The sequence below is a fragment of the Girardinichthys multiradiatus genome, chromosome 3 (assembly GCF_021462225.1).
Source record: "Girardinichthys multiradiatus isolate DD_20200921_A chromosome 3, DD_fGirMul_XY1, whole genome shotgun sequence".
NCBI lineage: Eukaryota > Metazoa > Chordata > Actinopteri > Cyprinodontiformes > Goodeidae > Girardinichthys > Girardinichthys multiradiatus.
The window spans coordinates 46,978,891-47,006,683 of record NC_061796.1 but is presented as its reverse complement, the minus strand read 5'-3'; the positions used below and the strand labels follow the sequence as shown (position 1 = coordinate 47,006,683).

General features: G+C 42.7%; 2 protein-coding genes across 8 annotated transcripts in view; one reads left to right on the top strand and one right to left on the bottom strand.

The window, feature by feature from the left end:
• The window catches only part of gramd1a (GRAM domain containing 1A), a 41,267-nt gene extending 23,660 nt beyond the window's left edge, over positions 1-17,607 (bottom strand). Inside the window, exons 1-8 of one of the 7 annotated variants that reach the window (XM_047360466.1) lie at positions 17,265-17,607; positions 16,345-16,431; positions 16,149-16,268; positions 12,773-12,963; positions 5,435-5,654; positions 3,029-3,049; positions 2,856-2,940; positions 78-181 (exon numbers count right to left, since the gene is read on the bottom strand). In XM_047360466.1, the coding sequence (XP_047216422.1) occupies positions 78-181; positions 2,856-2,940; positions 3,029-3,046 (207 nt within the window). In that variant the 5' untranslated portion in view covers positions 3,047-3,049; positions 5,435-5,654; positions 12,773-12,963; ... (1 more) ...; positions 16,345-16,431; positions 17,265-17,607. The other 6 variants (XM_047360467.1, XM_047360468.1, XM_047360464.1 and 3 more) reach the window with 6 other exon arrangements.
• Positions 17,608-19,448: 1,841 nt separating this feature from the next.
• Positions 19,449-25,775, top strand: si:ch211-225p5.8 (uncharacterized protein LOC555567 homolog). The gene is made up of 6 exons (XM_047360361.1): positions 19,449-19,749; positions 21,238-21,404; positions 24,309-24,543; positions 24,621-24,780; positions 24,854-24,904; positions 25,647-25,775. Exons 1-5 carry the CDS (start codon positions 19,662-19,664, stop codon positions 24,897-24,899), a joined length of 696 nt encoding a protein of 231 aa, XP_047216317.1. The 5' UTR covers positions 19,449-19,661; the 3' UTR covers positions 24,900-24,904; positions 25,647-25,775.
• Positions 25,776-27,793: the final 2,018 nt, after the last annotated feature.

Below are 27,793 nucleotides of genomic sequence, written 5' to 3'. Positions count from 1 at the left end.
ACCAGGAACAAGTGTCTACAACATTGTGCTGGAGTGCTTGCTGCAGAGAGGTTAAGCAGACATCCACAGTGACCTACAGTGGTTTCCCAGCGGAAGATGTTGCTGTAGAAGCAGAGCCAGTTCTCCGACAGATACAGACGTCCCTGCAGCAGGATGTCCTTCTGCAGCGCGCAGGAGTAGTCTGTTAAAAACAAACAGATCAGAGAGCAGCTCAGCTGACACACAAACACCTGCAGCAATCATTTCCACTCCAGAGCTGTGTTTAAAGGGAGAGAAAGAGACAATTAAACTGTTAATACCAGAGGGAATGCACCTACATCTCTACTCCCCCTCAGCCTGGCCTCCTGAGGGTGAAGGTCTTCAGTTATGAAGATCTGATGTCAACAAGCACCTTGTTTCTATGCTGGAGACATTCACTAAGCAAAGCCCAGATTTTTCTCTGTAAACCAACAGCTGCAGATGATGCATGACTCCAGTATTAAAGAATCCATTGTTCAGCTCCTGGTGTTCTGTGCGAGATGTTGTGAGGGAACATTTTATGTTTTTTATAGGTTTAATTTCCAGAATCAATGTGTTATATTATTTTAGCCTCACCACCCATGCAGACCTCAGGGAGTAGGCAGTCTTTTTTCTCTCCTTACATCAGATCATTACAGTAAAAAGAATTAGACAAACCAGTTATGAATCATCAGAGCCTTTAGGGTATTCAGGGTGGATCCAGAAATACGAATGCAGAAGTAGAAATATTATATCTGACACTAAAATAATCAGAAGAATGAGTGTTTATAGTATAACTGGGTAAAATGTTGTTTTAGTGTTTTCTCTCCAACTGATGAACTTGGACATGTTGTCATCTATGGATCACCCAATCAAACAGTCCAGTGTTTGGTCTCCAGGCAGAGTTTAGTCTAGCTGTGTGAATGCTTTGACCTTTAAAAGGGGACATCTGATGCTTTTAAATCCTTCATTTCACCTTGAACCCTCCAGCTGTGGTCTATATAAAGTGGAACCTCAACGCTTTGGTCTGAACTCCTTGTTCTTGTAGCTCCTCAGGCTCCTCTTCTACCTGTTCTGAGGAGCATCTGAGAGCAACTTGTTTTGGTGCCGTCTCTTTAAATGCTGCTGAGGCCCTTCACACCCCGCCCACCTCCAGGTCAAAGAGCGCTGCACTTTAACCTGTTCAGCCATTGTTGTAGTTTGATAATTATCTAGCTACGCAGAAAAACAATGAAACCTGTTAATGTAACAATAATATTAAAATCTGCAGTCTGGTTCTGTCCTCCAGGAGCTAAAAGCAGCACCGACATCAGCAGAAGACCCGATGCTACTGCTATCAGAACCACGTCCAGGACGTCACATCCACACAATAAAACTCACGTCTAAAACAAAGTTTGTTGTCATTTTAGCGTGTTTGCAGCTTTGCAGCGTCCGTCGTTTCCATGGACAGAACAAACTGATCTCTTCATCAGATGAAGTCTTTCAGCAAATCCTTCTTGATACTAGAGGAGGTTGAGGAAGAACTCCTCCTTGAAGAGCTTCATGCAGACCAAGAGGAATTTCTCCACTGATGTGGGAACATTTCCATGAAAAATTAAATTTAAGCAGGAACTTTGAAGAGGTTCTGGTTCTGGGGGTCGGTGTAGTGAATTGCGTGGGTTAAAACACCCAACAACCGAACTGAACTCATCCTCTTTCAGGGTAAACATACTTGAGCTTGGACTACAAAATCACAGCTAGAACTAACATGGAGGATACGCAACATTGATCAGCCACAAGTCCATGACCTTATTTAGTTGTTCAGCAGGAAATGCTGTGATGTAACAGTTCATAAAACCTAACAGATGATCGAGAAAACTGAATGGACTGAAATATATGACCCAAAAAGAATATAAAGATATCTATGCAGCACCTGGAGAGACTAAATTCAACTTTTCTACCCTTCTACAGACTCCAGGTACACAACAACATGGATTTAAAGGCTAAAACACTGGATTTGCACGATATGTCGCCTTTAAACCAAACTTTAGATCAAGTTCAGGTCAGATTCTGCTTCAAAGTTGAACCTTTGTCTCTGAGGTTGTAATTTATTCTGATTCTACAACTTCTACCTTCTATCTCTGGCCGTATGTTATCAGGAAATCAAGCCACAGCAATTATCAGCTCTGACCAGACCTCCATCAGCTGCAGTGAAACTCAAATGTATTAGCCAGCAGAGTGAACGTGTGGCTCTTAAAACGTAGATTTCTGCTGGTATTGTGTGGTCCAGTTTTGAGCAGTTCTGCTTTGCTCCGTGTCTGATGAACGTGTGATGGTGTGGCATCTCCTCTGTGGTCTGTTGGGGTGAAACTGTTGTGAAGCATCAGCACAGAAACTTCATCAGGCTGAGTGGCTCTCCTGTCAGTTTACTGCAGATAATCTAACTTGGAGGTTAAAGCCGTAAACTTACAAGGGTTGCTTTATTTAGACCGTAAAACGTCTGCCATCACAGTCATGACCATGTGTGTGTGTGTGTGTGTGTGTGTGACAGAAAGAGGGCAGCATGGTTTGTAAGGTCAGGGAGGAGGACTACTCTATGATCATATTTCTACAGAGTGCTATAGAACTGTGGCTGTTAGACGTCAGGCTGCAGGGAAACATGAAGCTTCACTGTAAATCCTCATGTTGGATCCTGAAATCCAGCATTTTTATGAACAGCAGTGATTAATTTAGCATCACTTCTCTTTTAAGATGTTTTTAAAAGATCACCCAAACTCCTCTTCCTCATTTTAGTTGTGTTTTTCAAGCCACCCATCCAGGCCTTGCTCTGTTTTTGCCTTTGATCACAGAACGAAACAGTAAATGTCTTTTAAACTCACCCACTATGAGTCGCTCTGTGTCGGGGAGTTTCTTGAAGATTTTACGGAAATCTTCGTTTCGCTGTTTGTACGTTGGACTGAGAACCTGAGCGAGGAACACAGAGATGGCTTCAGTGACAGAACCTTCAGTTTACTGGAGCCAAAGTTCAGGTGAGGTGTTAATAAGTACTCACATTATACCAGCTCTGCATTTTCTGCAAAGAGAAAAAGCAGCGTCATTTACCAGGCACATCACTCTACAGCAGAGATAAGGTTACCACAGAAACTGATTTCATACAGAAGGAAGAGACGGTTTGCACCGCTCGGGTTTAGCAACACGTTGCAGTATTTCTACAGCAGGTTGCTGCAAACCCTTCAGCTTTCTGCTTCTCCATTTTAAAAACATGCGTGTCAGGGTAACGCCACAGAGGTGAAAGATGGAACAAAGACCCTTCAAGATGTGAAGATTCACAAGAGTTGGAGCTGCAGCTTATCTACAGCTGAGAGGGGGCGGTTAGATAAGCTCCTCAGGGAGGCCAGCTCTGTCCAGGACGCCCCCTGAACCCAGAGCAGGTGGTGGGAGACAAAAATAGCATCACTGTTGGAAAATGTCTCCCACCCCATGTATGAAGCTGTTGCAGACCTGGAGAGCTCCTTCATTGACACACTGCTGCATCCTAGGTGCACCATGGAGCGTTATCACAGATAATGTTATTACATTTTATGTTATTGTGTATCTGCATGTTTCTATTTGCCAGTCACGTAGCTGCTGGTACAAGGTCACACTCTCATGTTTAGAGAACCAAGGCACCATTTCACCAGTGTTTAGCCACTGGATGCAGTCAAACGACCTCCTGGGACTCAATCCTGGAAAAGCTTGAAAAACACTAACACAAATATTTATTTCTCTTGTATAAATGATGTTTAGATCCCGTTTAAACCAGACTGAGACACTGAAAACAGCATCAGCCAGATCGGGTCTCTGCAGGGTTTAGTGAGTTTGGTTGCAGGGTGCACAGAACCACCATGGTGAGATTGTGGTGTTCATATCCGGGTCCTGGGTTCTGCCAGGTAGCAGCAGTGGCCATTCATGTGAAGGCTGTTCAAGCCCAAGTAACTATGGAGAATCAGGAGGACGGCTGCAGTGGCCTCATGCTACCAGACAGGCGGTGCTCCAAGCACTTTCATATTACACCTCCACAGTAAAGTTGAATCTGATGGTGCAGGCGCAGAAACCTGCCATATATGGACATTTTCTACACTGTAAAGAAACATCTCAGAACAGGTGTGGTACCAGAACATTTTGGTAGGATGACTGGGAAATGTTTTACTGATTTGCTTTGGTCCAGCCATGTTCAAAGTGCCATGCTGGTGCTAATGTGGAGTGAACGGTGCCTTACTGAAAGGGAAGCACAAAAACGGACAGTTTTCAGTCTGGCTGACGAACAGCAACACTTGTGTCAGTTATCTGAGGTACGTTCACACAGCGAAGCTGGCGTCATCGTTGTGTGTCAGCCATTTAAACAGAAATATAAAAAGGTCCAATTTCCAGATTTTCTCACTCTGAAAGCATTCAGACAAATAGTAATTCAGAGCTCCTAAACAACCAGCGTTCTGCAGATACCGACCACTTTCCCTCCTAATATGATCGCCTGCTGATCTCCATCTATGTGTTATTTAATATGATTTCTGCCATTAGTTTTATGGTCCTTCGCAACATTTTCTTTCCATAGAAAGTACACCTGGCTTGGTGTCTGTGTCTTTCAGATGAGGTACTACTTTAATTGAACTGATACTGATAGAAAGGAGCCCTGACTCAGTCAGACATCCTTCTTGCTTGCACGGAGCCATTCACAGAGCTGTAAATCTTTCGCACAGAAAGTCCTGCTAGACCCAGGTGGTCGGAGCAGACAGCCGCCCATACAAAGCCTGTTCTGGTTCTGCTGGAAGTTTCTTCCTGTTAAAAGAGAGTTGTTCCTCTCCACTGTCTCCAGACGTTTGCTCAGGAGGAGGGATTGCTGCATTTAACAACTCGATGCAGTCCGTTGGCCTGAGACAGACAAGTGTTTCCTAACTGGAATTATACAACTAGATGAATATGAGCATCCGGCAATAACTGAATTGGACTTTATGATCAGACTGCAGTGAAATGAACTGGATTAATATAAACTGAGTTTGGACGGATCTGGATTCTATTGGATCTCATTTGAATTTGACCCGTTTGTCCCAAGATGATATTTGTTTTGAACTGGTGCTAAATAAATAAACTGAATTAAATTAAAATGTAATTTTTGTGTTTAATGAGGGTGGAGACAATTGAAAAAAACCCTTTAAGCCTTTCACATAAAAGTGTTCCTATCACCTATAGATGAGGTGAAAATGTTGAAGCAGCTTTGAGATCCTGCTCTGAGAGACGGATCCTTCATTTCTCACCAGCCCATTATTGCTGTTTTAGCTCAGTCCATCAACCTGACATTGACCTGAGTTCCAGTGAGCAGAAACATCATAAAATGTCAGATTCAGCCGGAGGTGCCCACGCTCCTTCAGGCAGATGATCAAACTCCACCCTGAACTGAGGCAGCTCTGATCTTCTACCTTACCTTGGCATTACGGCTGAAGTGGCGAGAAGCCAGTGGGTAGGCGGAGGACAGGGAGGAGGCAGAGGCCACGGAGGGCAGTGGACTGTCAGAACCTCCTCCTCCTCCGCCACTCTTCTCTCCTCCTCCTCCCTCGCTCTCGCTGGCCTTGCTTCCCCCGAGGACCCTCCGTCGCAGGGAGGGAGAGCTGCCGGGGGTGCTGCGTGGAGAGTTACTGGCCGTGCTGGAGAGAAACAGACAGAGGAGTTAGCACAGGAAGAACAGAGGAGACGCTTTCATATTTTTTCCTTTCTTTAATGTCATGCTATGAAAATAAAATTAGCTGCAGGCGTTTCCTGTTTGATAAATCTGTGTCGACTGAGGACGAACGAGGGGACATTTAGGGCCAAAGCCATCAGCTGAGCTCACCAGGACTGAAACTGCTGCAAGATATTTAAATCTCAGACGGGCCAGTCAAGAAATATCAACCATGAAACAATAATAAAGAGGTCAGACGTTCAGAGGTTGGATGATGTAATTCATCTTTCATCAGGGCAGAAAAACAACATCAGAGAGGATCAGAGAGATTGTACCATGATCGACCCATTCTGAGATCAGGAGGAAATAAACAGCAAATAACCACAGAGACTTCATGAGGTCGACCACAAGATCTACCAATAATCCAGGACTTCTCCGGCTGGAAGGTTATGGAATAAATGGTAAACATTAGTGTTTATGCTTTAGTTGTGCTTTTACGCTATGAAGAACAATGACCCAGAGAGTCATTTAATCTGCTTCTATGTCTAGTTTAATGTGTTTGGGTCAGAAAGGCTCAAATTCATCAATTAACCAACAGGAAGAGGAACAATTATTAGGATGAACAAATGTTTTGATTCAACTGAACATTGAAGAAGGTCACGAGGAGGTGAAACATGACCGCCCCGATCAGAACCATCACTCATCTAAACTTCATCCCAGTTTCTGTGAGCAGTTAAAATTCTCCTGATGAGTGGTAACCTCCAGGCCTGCTGCCTAAAGCTGGGGATTGAGCAATATTGCTGATAGCTTCATGTCTGCAAATGTATTCTGAATTAATTCAGAATCCTGGCAACTCCTCTTTAACTAATGCACTTTTCATTTTACCAGGAACATTTAAAATTATCCTGATAAACCAAACCAGGAACCTTTCTTTCTCCATCTTCTGCAGAAACTTGCATCCCTGCTTCAGAAGACCACTTGTTCCCTAGCGCCCATCAACGTTGTCAAAAATGAAAAACTCTCTCTGCTTCTGCAGAAGGTCACTGAACATCTTGGCATCGTCTGAAATCAATGTGATCAGAATCACTTTCAGACGTTTCTCATTTTTAAATGAACGAAGACCAACTGTTGTAACCGGCTGCAGCTTCGGCTCTGTGTGGGACTTCCACCCTCCACCGTTTAGTTCACATAAACAGATGCAGACACATTGGCTGGCAGGCCTGGTCAAAGATCTGCAAAAGCCTTCAAATAATTTCAGCAGCATAATCTCACTGAAAAATGTAGCAAATCAGCCTTTAATCCGAGTACATTTATCTAGTGGATGGAAAAAGGAGATGGTTACTTTTTTTAAACACAATTACTAGAGGCAACATCACTGATACCCACAGAACAGCACTTATTCTCCTTCTGTAACACCTCCCATCGTTACAAATGGATCTGAGACATTCCTCTTGGCACAATCTCTCTAGAAGGTCCAGAATCCTGGCTCTTCTCTTCAGCTCGGCCCACAGGATCCCTGCAGGATTCTGGTCTGGGGACTGAGATGGTTGTAGAAGATTGTGTGTCTGGTGAAACATGTCTGTTGATTTGGATCACTATAAATGGCCCATGGACCGACTAGTGATACCGAGCTCATTTACACCAGAGCCACATTCACCCACCAGGCTGCACAATCACAGTTTATCTGCTGGAACGCAGAGCGATGGGCCACTGGGGGCCAAATGCTTTAGCCAGGGCAGAAGGAAGAAAGACCCGATTAATTTTCTGACAGAGTTCAACTGATTATTTTATATCAAATGTTCTGGTATTTCAAAGAGTCCATGATGCCACACACTACAACCAGGTTCCCAATGCCCTTGGATGAGAAACATGCCCACAGCATCACACATCCTCTACTGTACTTAACAGAGGGAATGAAATTATTTTCCACATTTTTCTCTGAAATTGGATTAATAGAATTTAGAGTGCTATATTTAAATGTTTTACCACAACTGTAGGTCGAACACTTGTTCCCTGAGTCAAATCAACACAAAGAGGATGAAGACAATAAAAAGATTTGACGAGAATCATTTTCATCTTTTCTTTACATTTAACAATACACACCATTTTTTAGCTTGATGTGAACTTTGCTAGAAAACTAAATATAAAGAAACCGTGAGAAACAATAAGCAATATTTAAAGTAGAAAAAATTAAAACAATTTCTTAAGATGAGATTTGTTTCCCTGCTTAATAAACGTTCTCAAATTAAAGGTTTTAAAATAAATGAAATCAGTGAGATTATGCTGCTACAATAAAAAAGACTAACATATCTTTAGCAAAGGCTGTTAGTTTCACAACATGTATAGCTAAATAAAATGCTGTTCTTAGAAAACTGCAGATCTGCCAGATCCAGCAGTTTAAAAGTATCACAGGCGCGGAAGACAAGGAAACGCAAAACTTTAACTGGAAAAGTGACACATTTCTGTGGGATTTCACATTGATGGAATCAATCTGAAGCTGCCGGAGCGTTAATGTGTCTGAAAGCTTTAACCAACAGATGAAGCCATTAATGTTCCAGAGCTCATGTCTGGAGAAGGGCTTAAAAAGCTGCAGAAAGGATAAAAACTGTGGTGCAGCTCAGTTAGAGATAGGCATGGAGATTCTCACAGCATTGAGTGAAAATACCACAGCGTCAACCTAACAATACGACATGGTCTACATTTATTAAAAAGACCAAATGAATCAAAAACAACTGAAAAGCAACAAATATCCCTACCACTGCAGGAATAATCATTAAAAATCTAAAAGCTGCCAAAGTAAATTCGCTTGTTATGCAAAATATATATTTTTACTGCAGTTTCAACACAATATTAACTGTATTAGTCTTTCTTGCAAGTGAAGGAAAGGTTTAGTAGCGTTCCCTCAGCCAGCTGACCAGCAGTGCACAGCATAGGGTAGGGACTCTATGCTCCATTCAGCCAAAGAAAATTTTATTCAGAGAAAATGAAGGAACCATATAATGGAAATTTAGACTTTGAAAGCCATAACTGTTATAAACCTTGGTAATCCTTCATACTGGTAACCAGTCAATGTCCAGTTATAGATGGAGGAATAACCAATCACCAGCAGGACCAGGAAGCTGTCCTTCAGAAGATCAACAGGTCAGGATCGAGAGGGAAATGCAGCAGTTACATGTGTTCAGGTTAAATGGAGTGAGCAGGTCTGAAGCTCAATCATCCCAGGTTTATTACATGAAAGCTGTCATAAAATGATTTCTAAATGCTTCTGCTGTTTGCTCTTCTCAGATTACAGCTAACAGGTAATCTGCTGATATGCAGCCTGCAGACTGACAGCCTCATGAGCTGCTTTGCAACATAACAGTCCAAAGGGTCAAGATGCAGGACAAAGTCAACCCAGCGTCCATGCAGGGACCCTTCCTGTTAGCACCGTGCAGGGATGGACGGGTGGAGGAGCCCCGGTGCAATCAGATGGCACTGTTTACCTTCACAAACACAACCTCAGTGCTCTAATCTGCAGGATATGGTTTATTTAACCGAAGATAAGCCGGGCTATGAGCGCAGAAAAACGGCTCAGCGCTCATCGCAGCACCGCTGCAGCTCGTTTCAACAACACTTACTCAAACATGTCATGAGACGTCAGAGATCCAGCTGATATCCGCAAAATACCACCTGCAAGCCCGCTGTTTGGTGGTTCTATACCCGGCGAGCAGACACAGAAGGTCCGGTGATCCAGGGAGGGGGCGAATAAATGTCCGCTGCTCGGCCGCGTTTCATTCACTCTGCCTCGGATCGGAAAGCGTCGCCGCCCCGCGGTCGGACCTTAGTTTCTCATCGTGGCCGACGCGCCTCTGCACCTCACAGGTACCAGACAGACCCACTACCTCTGTGCCGAATACGAGACCCGGTAACGGGCTCCCGTCTCTGTGCCTACCCCTAATCCCACTGCAGCCGAGGAGGAGGAGGAGGAAGAGGAGGAGGAGACTGAATGAGGCCTTCCTGGTCTGCTCTGAGGGCTCAAATAAGGATGACAAGGCAGAGGAAAACTGAAGCTTTCATCTGAATACAGAAGAATAAAACTCAGCAGACCTGTCTAGATTTAAAACTGAATCTTGAGCTTGGCTTCATCTCAGGAATGTTTGCTGGTTTCCTCATACATCAGAATATTTGGCCTCTTCAGCTTGCAGTCAGTCATACATGAATGGTTTTACGTTCAGTGCACCTGGCCACGGCCCAGAGCCCACCTAATCCTTTAACCCTAAAGCTCTGTGTCCATCTCTGGATTAAAGTCCACATCATAATCTATACTGGCCTGAGCCCGGCCCACATGCATCTCGGGTATTCTGTGTAATCTGCTTTAGGGAAGTCCGAATGAAGTTAACGATTCAGAAACAACAAAAATGGAAAAAAAAAAAAAACCCAACAACATAAAAGCAGAGGATGTGAGGGAAACCAACGAAGATGGTTTGAGGGCATTTCATCTACTTCCTGTTGGCATTTAGATCAGCAGCGGAGGTCTGGCAGTGATGGATAATGTCTTAAAACAGATTAGAAACGGACTTCAGTCACTGAAATACCTTCAAACAAATACAAACTGTCCATAAAACAGCAAAGTGAATGAAACCCACAGTACAGCTTCACAGCCGAACAGGTCCAATAACATCCACGACCACCAGTCAGCATCCGTTCCACCATGTTGGAGAAATTTTCCCTGTTCCACACGATGTGATGGAGGATAAGCCGAGTGTTCACATGTGTATACCAACAGCTTATATTTACAGTCAACACGTCAACCCTCTGCTCTGTGCGTCTGTTTTACCTGCAATAAGTAACTGCACTGCAGTCGAGAGTTAAAAAATCAACAAAATGCTTTAGAGCAGCAATATTTTCATCTGTTTCCGTTTTTTAATAGCTTGAATTTCACTCATGAAACAAATAATTGTAAGAAAACTGAAGTTCTACTGGGAACCTTCAGGGTTTTCTGTTGTGGTAAAGCTGAAGTGACAGTGGTGCTGTTGTGCAGTTAAACCCTCTAAATTAAACATGTAGAAAGCTGAGATTTCTAGCTGCTTCCATCCACTTTTACAAAGAAAACATTACAAATCCAGTTTTTGCAGGAAAACTATGACATCTATGTAGGACCTCGTTTTTGATTTAACATCAAATGTTGCAAACCTTCGGGTTTTTTACTTTCACTACAACTTTTCAACCAAGTTCTCATGCTGTTTATGTTTAAATGACTGACTAGCGTTACTTTATCGGATTAATGAAGCGGGTGATGTTGTCTATTTTGTGTCTAGAAAAGAGTTTTGCTCTGACTACGTCTACAGGAGTAAAACACTAGGCTAGGATCTTCATTAAAACAACAGCGCTCTAAACGGACCGTCCTGTTCCTGGTGTCTCTACGTGAGAGATCCGAACACATGAATGAAGGAAAGCTGACCCAAAGTTAACCAGCTACTAAGAAAGTCTTTCGATGCTGCATACATGCATCGTTATTATGCTGCATGCGTGAATCATCATTAATATGCTGCATACATGCAGCCAAGCAGCATAACTGGGTCAATAAAACGATGCATGTACAGAGAGGACAAGGTTCCAGCTGTCCATGGGGAGCATGCCCTCTGTAGCCCACTGCAGTGATGGACAGTCTTTTTTGATTGGATTCACATGACATCATCAGACTCAGAACCCACTCCCATTGGCTGGAGATGATGTAATCATTCCAGGGAAAGATAAATGGTTGATGATCCCCGCCTCCATCTCCTTAAGACCGACCCAGCTCTGCTTCCTTCACCACGGCAGCATCTCACCGTCTTTGTTTAAATTTCTGCTGCGCCTCTAGAACATGTCAGCTGTCCTTTAAACTGGATTAAAACACCAATAAGCTGCAGGTTACATGTAGTTTATACAGCCAACATGTTCTGACTGAATCAGAAACCAGGCCTGTTTGTTCGTTAGAACTCTGACGTCAGAGTGAACCATGAGTCAACTGAACTTTATCAGGATTCTGACAGCCTGATCAGCTACTCACTGAACATCCACCCTGATCTAAAACTGTTTGAGAAAAGTTACCTACTCTGCCGTGAGTAAGAAGCAGTTATCCACTCCGGCTGTGAACTGTTGTCTCACTGGACCTGAATGTGAATTAGCTGAAGTTTTAGAAAGCGTGGAGCAGCCAGGAGGCAGTAAACCACAGCACCGACAGACAGGACACTCTGTTCTAAACCTCTGAACTTGATGTGGTGCTGCTGCAGCTTTTATAGTGAGTTTGGGCTCTGGTACAGAGAGAGCACACACGCTGAAGTTCTTCCATTGTGACTGTTCTGCTCGCAGGCTGATTATCTGGGATGAATCCTGCACACTAACCTGCAGCCGTCCAAGTCGGAGTCTCTGCTCAACAGGCTCCTGAGCGACCACCGAGACCGCCGGCTGGGTGAGGGGCTATGGGACCAGGAGCGAGACGGCGGCAGGAGGAGATCATGTGAAGGACTGTCCTCACTTTGCCTCTCTGAGTCCATCTGAGTGGTCACTGAAGGAGAGGGGCAGCGCTGTCGGGTGGTGCCCCTCTCCACGGACTCCTCCACGACAATCTGTGGCGTTTCAACCCATTCCAGCTGAGGAGCGCAGCCTTGCTTCGCTGCGTTCCGTCTCTTGGTTCTAGTCCTGCTGCGGTGGGATTGGCCGGGGTGGCAAGAGCGAGGCAGTCTGGGGCTGGGAGAGTGAGACCAGGACTCTGTGTCCGAGGACGGAGGCAGGATGGTCAGTGTCGGGACGGGGATGGGCTGAGCCAGAGTGAAACTCTCTGCTCTAACTGGAGAGGACGTGGTCATCTTCTGGCTTTTTCTCCGAGTCACTAACAAGGAAAAAACAGCTGCTGTCTAAACAAAAGCAGGTCAGACCGTGTCTCCATCATGACGCTTCTGGTGCCAAAAGTAAAACCACAAAACTAACTCCCGTTTTGTTGAACAGCAGTTGGGTCACACTTCCTGTGACGCTTAGGAAGGTTTGGTGGCAAGACCACAGAACAGTTTCCAGTGACAAAGATGTTCCTTCACACTTAAAGAAGACCCAGTGGAACAAAGTGTGAGAGATGTTCACAAGCACCTCCGCTCTTTGGCCAAACAGCCTTCAGATCTCCAGCCGAAAACGTCCCATCAGACGCCGTCAGCCTCAGCATCTCTCTCAGAGCGCCTTCCTTCCTTCGTTCTCACACCCTGAATCCAAACTTCAGGCGTGCTTCTGCACGATCCAATGGGCGTTCGTTAGAGCTGGAGCAAAACCTGATCTGTGTCTACCTGAAGAGTGGAGAGAGCAGAGACTTGTTGTTCAGCCTGACAGTTCTCTACAACATTTCTTCACTAACCTGCCTGTAGATTGTGAGACGTGTTGCGTCTGCTCTGCCAGTTCTGAGAATATGACGTATCATATGACAGATGTTGATCAGCTCCTGTTCCAGTACGGACCTGATCAATACGGTTTATTTATAACGCATACGTTTACCATATCTTCATTCTTTCACGACAAATGTTTTATTGTTTGACTTTCTGTCAGTTAAACTTCAGATGTTTTAAAACTTTTTGAATGTCAGTAATATTTAAACGTAAGACCAGCATGACCTTAACCTGACTTCAGAACCTCCAGAGAGGACACAATGAGCCTCATACTGGTTACTGATGACGGCTTCAGCCCACTGGTAAAATCCCTGTTTTCAAGTCAAACCTTTTTAAATATACACTGCCTGCTATTAGTGAATAACATTAGAAACATAAGACTTAAATAAATTAAAAATATAATACAGGAAATATTTAAGACCATGTAGATTTAACTCCCTTAAAAATAACTCCGAAGTCGCTGAAAGTCTGGACTGTCATTGCAGCTTCATCGATGGAGGAAACAGAAAGGAGAGAAGAATCCAACATCAGCAGACACAAACACACTGGAGACACAGATCCAGCCCCAAAACAACCATGCAACCATCCTGCAGCAGCTGTGTCCTGCAGCGCGGACAGCTGCTGTGTCTGAGCTCCGCTCCATTGTTTGCCTTCAAAGCAGGAAAAGGGCCCAGCACGTCCAACACTCTGAGGGATCTGTTTGAACAAGAACAATCTTGGCAGCGACTTGTTTGTCCAGAGTAATCCCCCGTAATCTCAGAGCAGTCCTCACAAGCCTAATCCTGAATGCATACAACACATATTTCCCTAAAAACCCAAACAATCTGAAGGAGGAGAGATTCACCATAATGATCCGACGAGGTTCTGGACCAGCAGAACCACACAAACCCAAAAGAAACAGGAAAAAAGTAGCTAGATAGAGTCCGATTTGGCTTTTGGTTAAAAGATGTTTCACTGCTTCCAAATGATCAAGACCAACAGCTGTAGTCTAAAAAACTACAAACTTTTCAACACTGTTAACAACAGTCTTAATGACATACCTGAAAGTGTCAGATGGAACAGACTTTTCTCAGGTGAGATGCAGTAACACAACATTGCCCCTCCCCAAGCTGTTGCTGCTGCAGGCTACCCACATTTCATCCAGTTCAGGTTTTAGAAACTTATCGAACAGTTTTTGTTTGCTTTTTCACCACTCATGTTGCACATTTTTGTTTCTGGCAATAACTTCGTGTTCTCTCTTTACAGATGGCGCACTTGGCCCGCTTTTTCTTCTTTTCTAGGCGAACTCACTGAAGGAGCTACTGCAGCAGCTAACTGCTGTAATCTCTGTAGTCACTGGCTCAGAGGTTTCTACTTAGCTTAGCTTTCTTCAGGCACTAACGAAGCTACTGTTGCCATTAACTTTGTGTCTGAGTTTTTCTTTAACATAGAAAGTACTCCTGACTCAGTCCTCTTCAACAGCTCGTGGTTGCTGGCGTGGACCTGGGTCCTGCCAGAAGTCCCTTTGTTCTGCACAGCTTCTGATGTTGAGAGCTGGCACCATATAAATAAATAAACTGAACTTAACAGTTTTATTTGTTTTACCCATTTTACTCAAAGATACAATCTAATGGATAATATTGAGTATTTCAGTCAAAACGTTCTTCAAACCCCTCCACATCCTAGGTGTTTTAAATGCCCAAAAAGCATTGCAGGTGGCACTTTCCTCCCATTTTCATGAATAAAGATAATAAACTGTGAAATGTAAGTAATGTAGGTTTCCAGAGTTTAGCTCCCTAAAAAAAAAAGCTCTAAATGTGTGGAAACGCGTTTAAAATCTTCCTATTTGAGCTTTAAAGTACTGAGGAAAGTTTTCACAAACCAACAACTTGACGCCCAAAGTTGAAGCTCCTACCTCCCATTGGATGAGTTTTCTGCGGTTCTGCCGTCCTGTTCGGCCTCTAAAACGAGCCGGGCCACGGTTCGGGAAGTGATGCTGAAATCGACTTTCTCACAGGAACACATCAACATTCTTAGAGGGGAATCGGAGCAGGAGGAGCAGCAGCAGCAGCAGCAGGAGGAGAACAAGGTGGAGGAGGAGGCATCTACCGGTCGATGCTAATGGCTCCTAGCCGCTAACGGCTGCTCCCCGCGGACCCCCAAAGGCCCAAAAACCGATCACCAACAGGGTTTAACTTCCAGTAGACGCAACACTGTCTCAACCTCTTCCATCTCCACCTTGTTACAAACACTTTTATCAGAACTATTTAAAGCTAAAAAAAACCGACGCCAGCTTGGCCGTGGACCCGAATGGACTCGGTTTAAAGAGCCGAACAAAAGCGACTTTAGTCGGAAAGTGAAAGGAACGAAGTCGGTAAACCGGCCGACTGACTCAAGAGAGAGGGGACGACACCGAACCGAACCGAGACAAAATATAGATCTAATCGGGATATTTAACAAATAATTTCATCTAGAATGATACCTTTAGAGGCGTCATTTAACATATACTAGATAAAAATGTTAAACTCTACCTTTAAAGGGCAACATTCTTCAAGTTAAACAAGTGGAAACCCCCCTCTGAAAAACTTTTTGGTACACTCCGGGAAAATAACTGTACCCACAGATGTGGTGAGAGGAAGGAGTGTTATACCACACAAAAACACTGAAAACCGATTAAAATTAGAGGTTAATCACATTTATTTTACGACTAAAATATAGGCATCTTTCGTTGCTTCGATGTAGAGGCGATTATGTTGCAAACACTTTTAGATTTCGCCTAAATAACGTTGTTTTTTTGTGTCCATATGAAAGCTACAATGACAGATCCAGTCACGAAACAGAACAACAAACGCAGAAAAAGTAACACAACTTTCTGAACTAAAGAGTTAATTTCAAGGGAGAAAATGTGAGCTTCAATAAATTCACGGAGTCATTGTGACATCTAGTGTGTAATCAGTGTCAGTGTAACTTTTTATTTTAAACCTAATCGCTTAATTCTCTGTTTAATGTTTGGTGAAACTATATTCAGCACAAACTCGCTAAAATACTGAATAAATACTGAAAGCTAATGATGCTTAGGACTGAATGTGTAAAGCAAACTGAAGTCCCACCTGCTTCCTGTTGCTGCATCACTTCATCTGATCCGACAGATTCCCACCAGAAGGAGATAGGATGTCTTCAGCTGGACATAAACAGCTAAAGGACCTGATGGTAGGTCACCTTGACTGCAGCTGAAAAGAAAATTATATCATCCCATGCAATTTAAAGAATGCACACATGTTAATATGCAAAGATATAATGCTATACCTGTATAAAGAAGATATGGTTTTCAGATGAATTTCAACTCTTACTGGGAGCTCTTGTTGTTTTGGCAGGTTGATATCAGAGCAGGAGCTGTAAAATACTGCATTGTTTGCTTCATTGCTGATTGTGAAAAAAATATATACTTTTGTGCATGCTTGGCATCAAAACAAAACATTTTACAGTCTCTGTGGGCATTTGAGTTTAAATTGGTGTTTCTAAAAAAAAAAACAACCATCCTTTTATTTAATAAATTGTGAAAGTCTTTTTAGAAACTGTCATTACACAAGTGAAACAATCTGCAGGATATCATATTTACCACAATATCTGACTTAACTTTACATTTTGTATTCTTTAAAATGCTAAAGCTTCATTTTTTTGGCTCTGGAACATGTAATACCATTTAGTTATCGTTTTTGTTTACTCAGTTATTAGGCTTAAATTTCAACATTTTTCCCATGTTAGCATCTCACATTGTATGTGCAAATAGGTATCAGAACCACAGAGGCAGCAGGTGCCTTTAAAACGTGGCATTATTTGCATGATTGCAGGTGATGGACAAACATTTAATAAATTCTTAAAATAATTGTAAAAACATTTCTTAAGTACATTTGTGGCCAATTTAATCTGAATTTAAAAATGCTCAGAAGTGCAGTTGGGTTAGACAGAAAACTGTCAAACCCGATTTACCACAATATATAACATGAATTTATGTTATTGTGATTTTAAAGCAATCTAATGGTTTTGGTGTTTTGCACAGGGTGTTCACACTATTTCAAACATACAACTCCTAGAAGGATTTACATCCTTTTAATGTTCTACATTTAAATCCAGATAGTAAAGGTACTCACACTTTAAGATTTAAACCGCCATAGTTGTATAAAGTATGGGAATATAAATCTGTACAGTTATAAAGTAGCGTTTACCTGCGTGTCAGGTTTGATTCTGAGTCAGCAGTGGTCTCCCTTCACATCAACAGCAGAGCATCACAATGACTTTGCAGTTTCCAAATGTCCCATCAGCTCACAAAGCCCCCTTCGTCCCCTCAGCCTCCCGTTTATCAGCTCCTGTAATGATCAGCACGTCCAAGCGCGGCTCATATGTTGCAGCCTGTGCAGCAGGCAGCTTGTGTCTGGCTCCCTGGGAGATGTGCAGCCTCCAGCAGCTGAATGGGACGACTGGAAACTAGAGCTGAGCTAAAAATAAAAGAGGCACCAGCAGCAGCAGCAAAGTGAGAGAGGAGCTGTCTCTCTCCGTGTTCTGGCCAGTGTACACATGCATGCAGGGTTTATCATACATCAACATTTCCTTGAAGTACCCCCCCCTCCCATGAGTGTGCCACCATGAGGGAATTTAAGCTGCTCCCCTGTTTATGTTTCTGCTCGGCCTGATTTCTGTTCTTGTTTAAGGTCGAAGGAGCAGGGACCCTACGCTGTGTGTTGCATCATCACAAACACACCCATATGCCCACACATCGTGTTTAATGTGACCCAGCAGTTCACAGGTCGCTATACTTGTTATATTCATCACGTCAGCAGACGTGCTGTTTCTGCCACGCGGGTGTTCAGTCAGCGTGCGGCGTGGCCTTCAGTCAGGGTCTGTTTTGTGAGCCTTGACTTCAACAGCCTTGTTGTCCTGACTGCCCAGATGGCCTCTCCAGTATAGATAAGAGCAGCTCAGAGAGATTTCACTGAAATCTGTGGATTACATATCATTTATACTAAAAAAATTAATGAACACCGCAAACTGTAAAAAAAACAAAGAAAATAACGTTTGAATTTAAAGAAAGGTGAGACATGTGTAATAAACTGTAAAGCTTAGAGTTTTACTAAGTGATGAATTTGGATTCAAACATCAGGTAACTGTCCCCCTTTTTTCTAATGCCAAGCTGCACATTCTATGGATGAGCCACTGAACCAGGTCTTTTCCATCCAAAATAATTAGATACACCTTTTTATTTCCTTTATGCAAAGGTTGGAGATGCAGTTCTATTTGATCCACATCTACCTATCATTCTGTTAGAGGAAACAGAGGAAACACTACAACTGCTCCCTCTAAAGTCTTCAACGTTTTTCTCAAACGTCTGGATGCTAAAGACTGCTTTGCTTCACTTTTTATAAAGTTGTCAAAAAGATTTGATAACATAAGCCATGACATCTTTTTTTTACTCAAATCTTTGTGGCTCTAGTGACCTTTACATTGTGAGTTGACAGACAGTAATTCAGAGGGAAGGAAAACTTGCAGTAAAGGTCAACCAAAGGTCTCGAACCCGTGACGACTGCAGACCCTTTGCATGGGTTACGTGCTTCACTCCTGTGCCACCGCTGCACCCATCGTGCTAACTTACCAGAGGCTCTGAGTTCTGGCTCTGTCAGACAAAGCCAACAGCTGGTTTTCAAATGATCTTCCTGGTTAGCAGAGTATAATACTCCAGGGTTTCACTGCTGCTGTTCTCAGTGATTTAGCTTGTGTGCCTCAAGGCTGTGTTTTAGGGTCTCTCCTCTTTACAGTTTATATCGATGTTCGACACAAAGTTACTAATGTAAAGGAGTTTTTATTTTGACATAATATTGACGTAAATTATTATTATATAAAATGAATAAAGCACATTTAGAGCAACAATTATTTAAATCAGTCAGATCAGCTGACAGAGAGTTTGTTACCAAAAATACACAACCTTTGCTGGGGTGTCCTTGGTCAAACAGCAAATCTCATCCAGCTAGAGTGTGTGCCGTGACCTCTGACCCACAGAACATGATCTGTTTTTACAGTCAACAAGAAACCCTCCAGCTGCACATGACAAGCTTTGCTTTCACCCTCAGTGTTTGCTCTGAACTTCACATATTTGTTTAACAAAACACTACAAGGCGACTTTGCACAAACGACCTGCTGTTCCTTGCAGAGAAAGAAGAGAATAAATACATAAAACTCAAATCATCCTTTTCTAAAAGGAAACCCTCCACTACTTTTTCCCCAAGGTTCTCTTCTATGAACCAACCAGAGTCCTGCTGTGGATGATCACGTTGTTATGAAGAACATCTCATCATCTCAGGTTTCTGCTGGCTCCCAACACCCCTAGCATCCAACTCCACTGGATTCACACACTCTAAATTTAACTGCCTTAAAGTCAGACGAAACAGCCGTGGGAGAGCTTACCATGATACCTCAGAGGCTCCTCAGAGGCTCTGAATATCTTATTATTCATGTCTCATGTTCTCATGGATTGATGGATTAATGTGGACCTATCCCACAGAAGCAAAATGGTGCCAGTTAGGAGTCCAGAGGAGTAACTTCAGTCAGCAGAAACGTTTCTGCATCTGGGAATGTCCAGCATTTTCTTCTACAGCTGTTTGAATATTTTGTGCAGGATGATAAGCTGTTTGACTTGTTTAGTCGTCTTCAGCCTTTTTGGTGAGTCCAACACCGTTAAAATCCACTTTGTTTAAAGTAGGAACGTTCCAGAAGCCTCATGGATCGGCCTCATGGGGGGAGGGTATGGTGCTGTTTTTCCCTATAGAATATTCTATAATATGTATTATATGAAATTTGAAGTAATAAAAACCCGTCAAGTTTAAGGCTTAAGCAACATCCAGCATTGCATGTTCTAATAAAGAGATGAAGTCTATTAAAAGGTTGAGACTGAAGACCTGAACATTAATGCCTGAATTTTATTTCTGAAAAATTATTTGGACTAAGATGTTTTAAAACTTAAATTTTTCTTGTGATTTGGTCTGAATTCAGAATCCATGACTGTCTGAGTCTCTAACGAGTAAAAAGGTTCAGAGGAGCTTCAACTTGGCAACAGAAAAGGTTCTTTGAATTGATAAAACACAAAGTTCCTCAGAAGAAAACTGAAAGGGGTTTGCATATTTTGCCTTCCACTGAGAATAATATCATGAAACCACCCAAAAGGATCTGGAGGAATTTTAAAGAGCAGCTTTAGCTGGATGGATGTGATTTCTGATCCTTCAAAAGGCTCTGCATAAGCAACCACAATTCACCGAAGGCTAATGAAACCACTTAGAGCAGAGATTACGAGATCTTCGTCCAGCTCTGCAAAACAGAGTTATATTCACAAAGTCTTCCTCAGCAAGAGGCAGTGTCCTCCTGTCATGGTTTAGAGGCATCTGAGATGGACCATCACACAGTATGAATGTGAGAATCTTGTTTTCAGATCTTAATTGGAAAAGGAGCAACCAGTCCATGCAGCCAGGCTCAGCAGTGGTAGGAGGTTGTATCATGGTATGGGTTTATATCACTGCTGTTAGCCAGGCTTATTTCCTCTTCTGTGATGGCAACATTGATGCAGAAAAATCCAGAAAAGATTTTAAAGCAATATCTGTTGCCTTCAGGACTACATCTTCTCCAGGGACGTCCATCATGCTTCATCTAGACAATAGAAAACCCCATGTTATAGGCCTGGCAGAGGAAGAGGAGGACACAGCAGCCAGCCTGTCCTGCCTGCTGTCCCGGTCTGTCCCTGACAGAGACTGTTGGAGAGTTTAGAAATCAGATATGGGATGAGGACTCAGTACAGCTTGACATCTCAAGACGTGTTTGCAGAAAGACAGCTGTTGACACCTGCATCTCTATAAGACTTGGTGTCCTCAAAATACAGGGCCTGGAAAGCTGAAAAACAACGTATTCTTGTATGTGTTACATGCCGGAGTCTTTGTGGTTGAAATAATCTGATACCAAATCAAATCAAGTAATGCAAAGATTGTTTGATTTTTAAGGAAAGCAGTTCACTTTGTTGACACATGAAGAAAATTGTTACGTTTCTATTGTTAGGAGGGTAACATTTATTCCCAGATTGATTGTACATTTTTCAATGTTCTAACTGGTCAGCTCATGTGTCCTGATGTTCTCCTCCTTCCCCTCCATGTCCACCCTCTGAAGTGTCTCAGTGCAATGGAGGTTGTGCTGAGGTGGACTCGCTGACGGAAGCCGTGGCAGGAAAAGGATTCTTGCTCGGCTGCATTTCCTGTAAGAAACGCGAGGAAGTTTCTGCCCGAGCCACTGTGGACTGGTACTTTAAGCCCCTGGAAGAGGAAGAGTTCAGACATGTGAGTCAGATACATTCCTGGGAATCTGGGCTATACTGAGCTCCTGTTCATCCCAAATCTTGGCTCTTTGCTCTAATAAAATGATGTTAGACGTTTACCATGACAAAAAAAATCAGATTTTACTACAGGATTTCTGATTTCTGAAGGGAAAGGAAAAAGGAATTTAATTAAATGTCTAAGAACCACCTGGATCAGTCTGGATTCAGCAAAAGTCTGACCAATTTAAGAAAGTCTTCTTAGGCTTATTGGTTTATTTTTGTAAGTTGGAACCCAGGTCATGTTCCTTCACAGCCTGTGTTTCCAGGGGAGCGGAAGTCACAAAAAAACGACAAATTACCATTTACACTTTAACAGATCAAAGTCTGAATTACTGTGTTAACTCACAACAATTTGTTTTTAGCAAGGTGATAAAAACACTCCAACTTCAGAGATCTCCGGACGCCACCTGCAGTTAGAAGAGGTTAACGGGACTAAAAGTTCAGCAAGACCTGTTCAGGAGGCCTGGAGACAAACAGTTCTTTGAGGTGAAAGGTCAAATCTAAGGTGTTTGGGGCTCTCTTTAATTTACAAACCGTTGTGAAAACAGTTACCAGGGTGCCATCTGTGGATCTGAACCATCAGGAGGAAATATATCAGTTTGGGTTAGTTAAGAAAATCTAGATGTTTGAAAGGTTAGAAGATTTTAACATTCATTCATCTTCTATACTATTTCTTCCATAGTGGGTCACAGGGGAGCTGGTGCCTATCTCCAGCAGTCTATGGGCAGGAGGCGGGTCCACCCTGGACAGGTCGCCAGTCCATCACAGGGCAACACAGAGACATACAGGACAAACAACCACGCACACACTCATTCACACCTAAGAGAGACCAATTAACCTAACAGTCATGTTTTTGGACTGTGGGAGGAAACCAGAGTACCTGGTGAAAACCCATGAATTAACGGGGAGAACATGGAAACTCCATGCAGAGAGACTCCTGGCCAGGAGTTGAACCCAGGACCTTCTTGCTGCAAGCCAACTGTGCCACCCCTGCAGCCTATTTTTTAATGTACCTTCTAAAATCCTTTTATATTTTTTTTAAAGTTTATTAATTGTGCTACATTGTAGCACAATTTTTTTATTTCCTGAATTATTTATTTTTCTTCTTTTTCACTTTTATCTCTTTTTGTCTCAATATCTTCTCATTTTTATATAAAGCACTTTTAGCAGCGCTTGAACTGGTGAAAAGTGCTGTATAAATACATTTTGACTGACTGATTGATTGATTGATGAGGAACTGGCATCACATCTCGTGGCCTGTGCTTATCCATAAATAGTTTTTTAGACATTTGATTCAGTCTAAGCAGGTATGGCATGGCATGTTGTTGAACAGGTTTATATCAACACCAATGCTGTTTGGATGCTGCTGCACACAGACGCTTTGCACTCTTCTCCACATCGCACAGAGTCCCTGTATTTCCAGCTCCATCATTTTTTGAGAGGCCCAGAAAAACTGAGTTTATACTGCAACCTGCATTGCAGCAACGCATGGAGAGGCGTGCTGTAGGTGGCTCATTAGTAACATTTGTGAGCAGAGGTAAATTAATGCGCTGGGAGGTCAGGAATCCATTTTTATTCCAGTTTGAGATAGATTTTACTGTGTGCCTGCGACCATAAGGTGGTGGTAAAACACCAGCTGATGAACTGCACATCTTAGATTGCCTCTTTAACTTTCCGATGGAATTATTATTTGACTTATTTTTCAATTGTTTATTTTTTGAGTATTTTCTGTTTTTTGAGGCATGAACCTCAATTCCAAAGTAATTAGATGGGGTTCTGAAAACCGCTTCGCTTGAAATTCAGTTGAAACAGCTGATTGTTGCCTGCATAAATATTAACGAGCATCACTGAATTATCCAAGAAGAAGCAGGTAAACGGAGAAGTGAAGGGGCCAAGGACATGTGCCTGAGCTACACCTGGCTGAGCTGAATATAATTGATCACATTATGCAGCAGTCTGGCTCACCGAGCCGGTGTTCTGTCCGAACAGCATACAAATCAGATTGGCATGCCTTGCATCAATGCGCATGCGCTTTAGCGCATGATTCCCCTTGAGCCGTCAAGTCAGCATACGGACGACAAAAACGGTAAGCACATGATGTTTATGATTATGTTTTAATACAATTAATACACAATTGTAGGGCTTCGTTGTTTGAATTTTACGACGGAGTACTAGGGCCATGCTAAGATATATATATATATATATATATATATATATATATATATATATATATATAACATATATAACATATAGTAACATTACGAGAGTAAAGTTGTAAAATTTCGAGAATAATGCCATAATATTACAAGATCAAAGAAGTAGCCAACTTCAATGTAAAGAGCAGTCTTCACCCTGGGTGAGCTTGATTGATTACTCTATCCAAGCCTTTGTTTTTTTAAAACGACTTTTTTGTCTCAAAATATTGGAACTTTATTCTCATAATATCATGACTTTATTTTCCTAGTATTACGACTTTATTTTCGTAATGTTACAACTTTATAATTCTAATTTTAAAAAGGGTCTTAGTATGGCCCTAATACTCCGTTGTAGATCTGCTTTTTTCCAGGGGTGTAGATTTAAATGCATGTTTTGCCTGTACTGTTATTTCAATAAAGTAGGAACCCTCAGACACATAAATGAAGTTTAAAGCATAACTGATATTGAGGACATAGTCAGCGATTAAACCAAAATATAGCCGATAACATCAAGTGTATGCTGGTCTGACAGGGCATGCTTGTTAGACTGTCGGTTATGTCGATTGGACAGAACACCGGCGTTGTTCCGCTGCCTCACGTTTCCTTCTAATAAATAAACCCAACCCTGTGCTGTAATCAGCCTCTGATTATTTTTGGCTTGTTTCTCCCAGATTTTCCACTATGACCACCCCACAGCCATCGTCCACCATGAAGACTTCAGCGAGCGTCTTCAGTGGAAGGGAACCCTGAATGACGACGTTCAGATCGGGGCCGTTTACATCCAGAATGTCACTTTCAACGACTCAGGGACGTACCGCTGCACCTTCCACCGCACCCTCTTCCTGCTGCTGCAGAATGAGAAGGTGGTGGTGGAGAAGGAGGTGGAGCTCACTGTGGTGGCTGTAGGTGAGCAGAAGATCCTGGACAGAACACAGTCTAGATGCTTGCTTTAAACTGACACACGGCTGGTTGGTTTCTTGCAGCCAATCGAGAGCTGACGGCTGTGATCGCAGAGATAGTGATGTACGTCCTGATTGTGGTTCTGCAGCTGTGGCTCGTCGTCGTCATGGTCTACTGCTACAAGAAGATCTGGGACGACCATGAAGCTCGAGAAGCAAGGAAAGCTCTCAAAGCAGAGGGACCGTAAGTCTTGCAGGATTGTTCAGTTTTTCCTCCTGCTGCGTCTCATGACTCTTCCTATGCTTTGTGTTTTCAGACTTTTGGGGTCAAAGGACAACTGTGACGGGGTGCAGGCAGAGTAACACCAGCGAGGACGCACAGTTACAGGCCTGCATTAAGAAAATATGAGGGGTTCAGTTTTATTTTAAAATCCATCAGGTGGGAAAAATAATCTCTGACAGACTCAAGTTTCTGTCCAGAAGCTTATTGATGGTGGGTCGACACTGACTGAGGCTGAATGTGCTGAATATGTGGAATATTATTTAGGATTCCCTGAAAGAACCACTACTACCACTTTATTTCCTGTTTGTAAAATGTCTGATCTGCTGATTTCAGTTACATTAAAGGTTTGTTTTCTGGCCTTAAATGTCTACACTCTTCACCAGAACCACCGTTCACCAGAACCACCGTTCACCAGAACCACCATTCACCAGAACCACCATTCACCAGAACCACCGTTCACCAGAACCTCTCAGGCGTTTGATAACTTGACCACACAGCTGATTTATAACTTCAGCTCAAACTGAGATACATAAACGACACTGATGTCCCGTCCTGACTGTACCTCAGGAACTACTGGATTTGGTGTATTTACAATCCCTTCAGCCTTCACAGGAATATTTTAAAGTACCTGTACCTTTTCCCACAGACACAGAAACTTAAAGAAAACATCTTATTGAAGAAATTGGGCAGTAATTGACATAATAGGATTAAGAATGTGATAAAAGACAATTGTGACATAAAATGAGCATATATGCTGTTAAAATTTGCAAGTCCAACGTTGTCCTTGTGCTCTGCCATCTGATGACAGCCGACTTTCTTCTGGCTCTGCTGCGTCTCTGATCGTGACTGAAATGTCTAAAGAAACATCAGATTCTTCGCTGCTGTCTGTGTTGTCAGCCATTGTAGCCGATGGTCAGTTCCCTTTCACGTCATTAAAGAGCGCAACAAAACTGCAATTTGTATTGAAAATTTATGACTATGTATCTCAACTGTTTATTTCAAGGCCATGAAGTTACTTCTTAAAATGTACCCATAAATGTTATTGGAATCATCATATGAAGATGTCAGAGGCACATTCATTTCTCTGCAGAATCTCAACAGTAAAATGATATAAGCTTAGTTTTCTTTCTTGGTTGTGTTCGTGGTAAATAGCCTGCACTAGTAAAGAGCTTAATCAAGTTCTGATGACCCCAAAGCGCTTCTCACTACAATCTGTCATCCCTCCATTCATACAATCAGCACCACCAGTCTGAGACAGACTGAGCAGGGGTTCGAACCGGCAACCTGCCACCTGAGCCACTCTCGCCCCGGTATTGGTCATTACAGACACTGTGTCCACTGCTGTAGCGAATTTTATAATGCCGCTGTTTTCAATTCAATTCAAAGATACTTTATTGATCCCCGAGGGGAAATTAGAAGTCCAGTACAACCCATCCAAACATACATCATGACACAAGACAAGGGGGGGACGGGTCACCAAGGCTTTGCTGCCCTCTCACAGGCGCTGCCCTTGTTAGATGAGAAAAGAGGCCACATTAGGTAAGTAGAGGAAACAAATCATATTTCACACTTTATCCTTAGCAGGATACAGTTTGAGATTGTAAAAAACCTCAGAACAAAGAAGCAACAAGTTTACAAAACAACATCATGCTGGGAACGGTGAAGGTGGTGTGAGGGTTTGCAAATGTTTATCTTGAGCATGTGTGTGTGTGTAAGTGTGTGTGTGCAAGTAAGTCCATGAAGCACTGTCACAGAGACCATTGTCCTTGATGGTACGTTGGAATGTTTATCAACCGGCCACAAAGTTCTGAGCAGGTCCACAGATGTCCTCAGGGAAGAGAGGGAGCAGAGCGTCATGGTTACATAACTTCCAGGAGAAGTTGAAGATAGCCAGCCATCAAGGCCATGCAGGGGAACCAGATTCAGAAAAACAATAATTATTTGGGTTAGGCTGACTCTTAATTTTCTGTCAGCCTTGAGAGTCTCACTGGTGCTTCTCAAAGGCGAATCCAAACAGCCAAATTCCTGGTCCTTTCCGCCAGATCCGAGCGAACAACTTTCTCCAAGATTTATCCCATTTCACCCCTGAGTCCAGGAAACGCAACCTGCCTGTGATCCTGTGTAAGGATCACATCCAGTCTGCGATTCAGCTCACGTAACATCTCAGTCTGAGTGTTGATCGATCTGAAGATCCCATCATACATGCCAGGAAGCCTTACAATTGCCAGAACAGCTGCTGACATTCTCCGAATTTCTCGATATGCCAGGTAACTGCTGACTCCAAAAAGCAGAAATCCTGATATCAAACATCCAATTATATACACATCTTCCACATCCTCGACTGACATTATCGACAAACACACAATCCTCCACTTCTGCAAGGAGTCCATCGTGTATCCAGAGAAAAACGTCCAGTCCGGACAAGTTGGACTCTCCTCCACCCTGTCTTCTCGTTGAGAAAATTTGATCAATTGCATTGAGAGACCAGCTGACAAAATCCATAACTAACCATAACTGTTCATATACTTTTAGGAATGCAACTATAAGAAAGGTTGATATCCGATATTAATGTTGCTTTTATTATACATAGTTCCTTACCTTTTCAACACCTTAAAAACACGACCACACCCCTGACATTGCTACACCCACAATCCTATGCTGCATCTCCATCAATGTCACATGACCAAACAAATACCACACGGCCAACCCTCTCCCCTCCCCCTCCTGAAACACAAACAGCAACAAGATGGAAATGAACATCTGTTGTTAATATCGGCCACGTTTTTACTTACAGAGCCCTATATTAATGTGTTTAAATATGACTGACATCCGCCGAAACCGATGTTAACACCGATATATTGTGTATCCCTACTTAATTTTATTCCTCCCCTTTGCTGTTTGCAGAGAAAATCAAAGTAATGAAAGCTGAGAAGTTTGTTTTGAAGGTTATCCTGTTTTCAGGAAGCTGAATGCA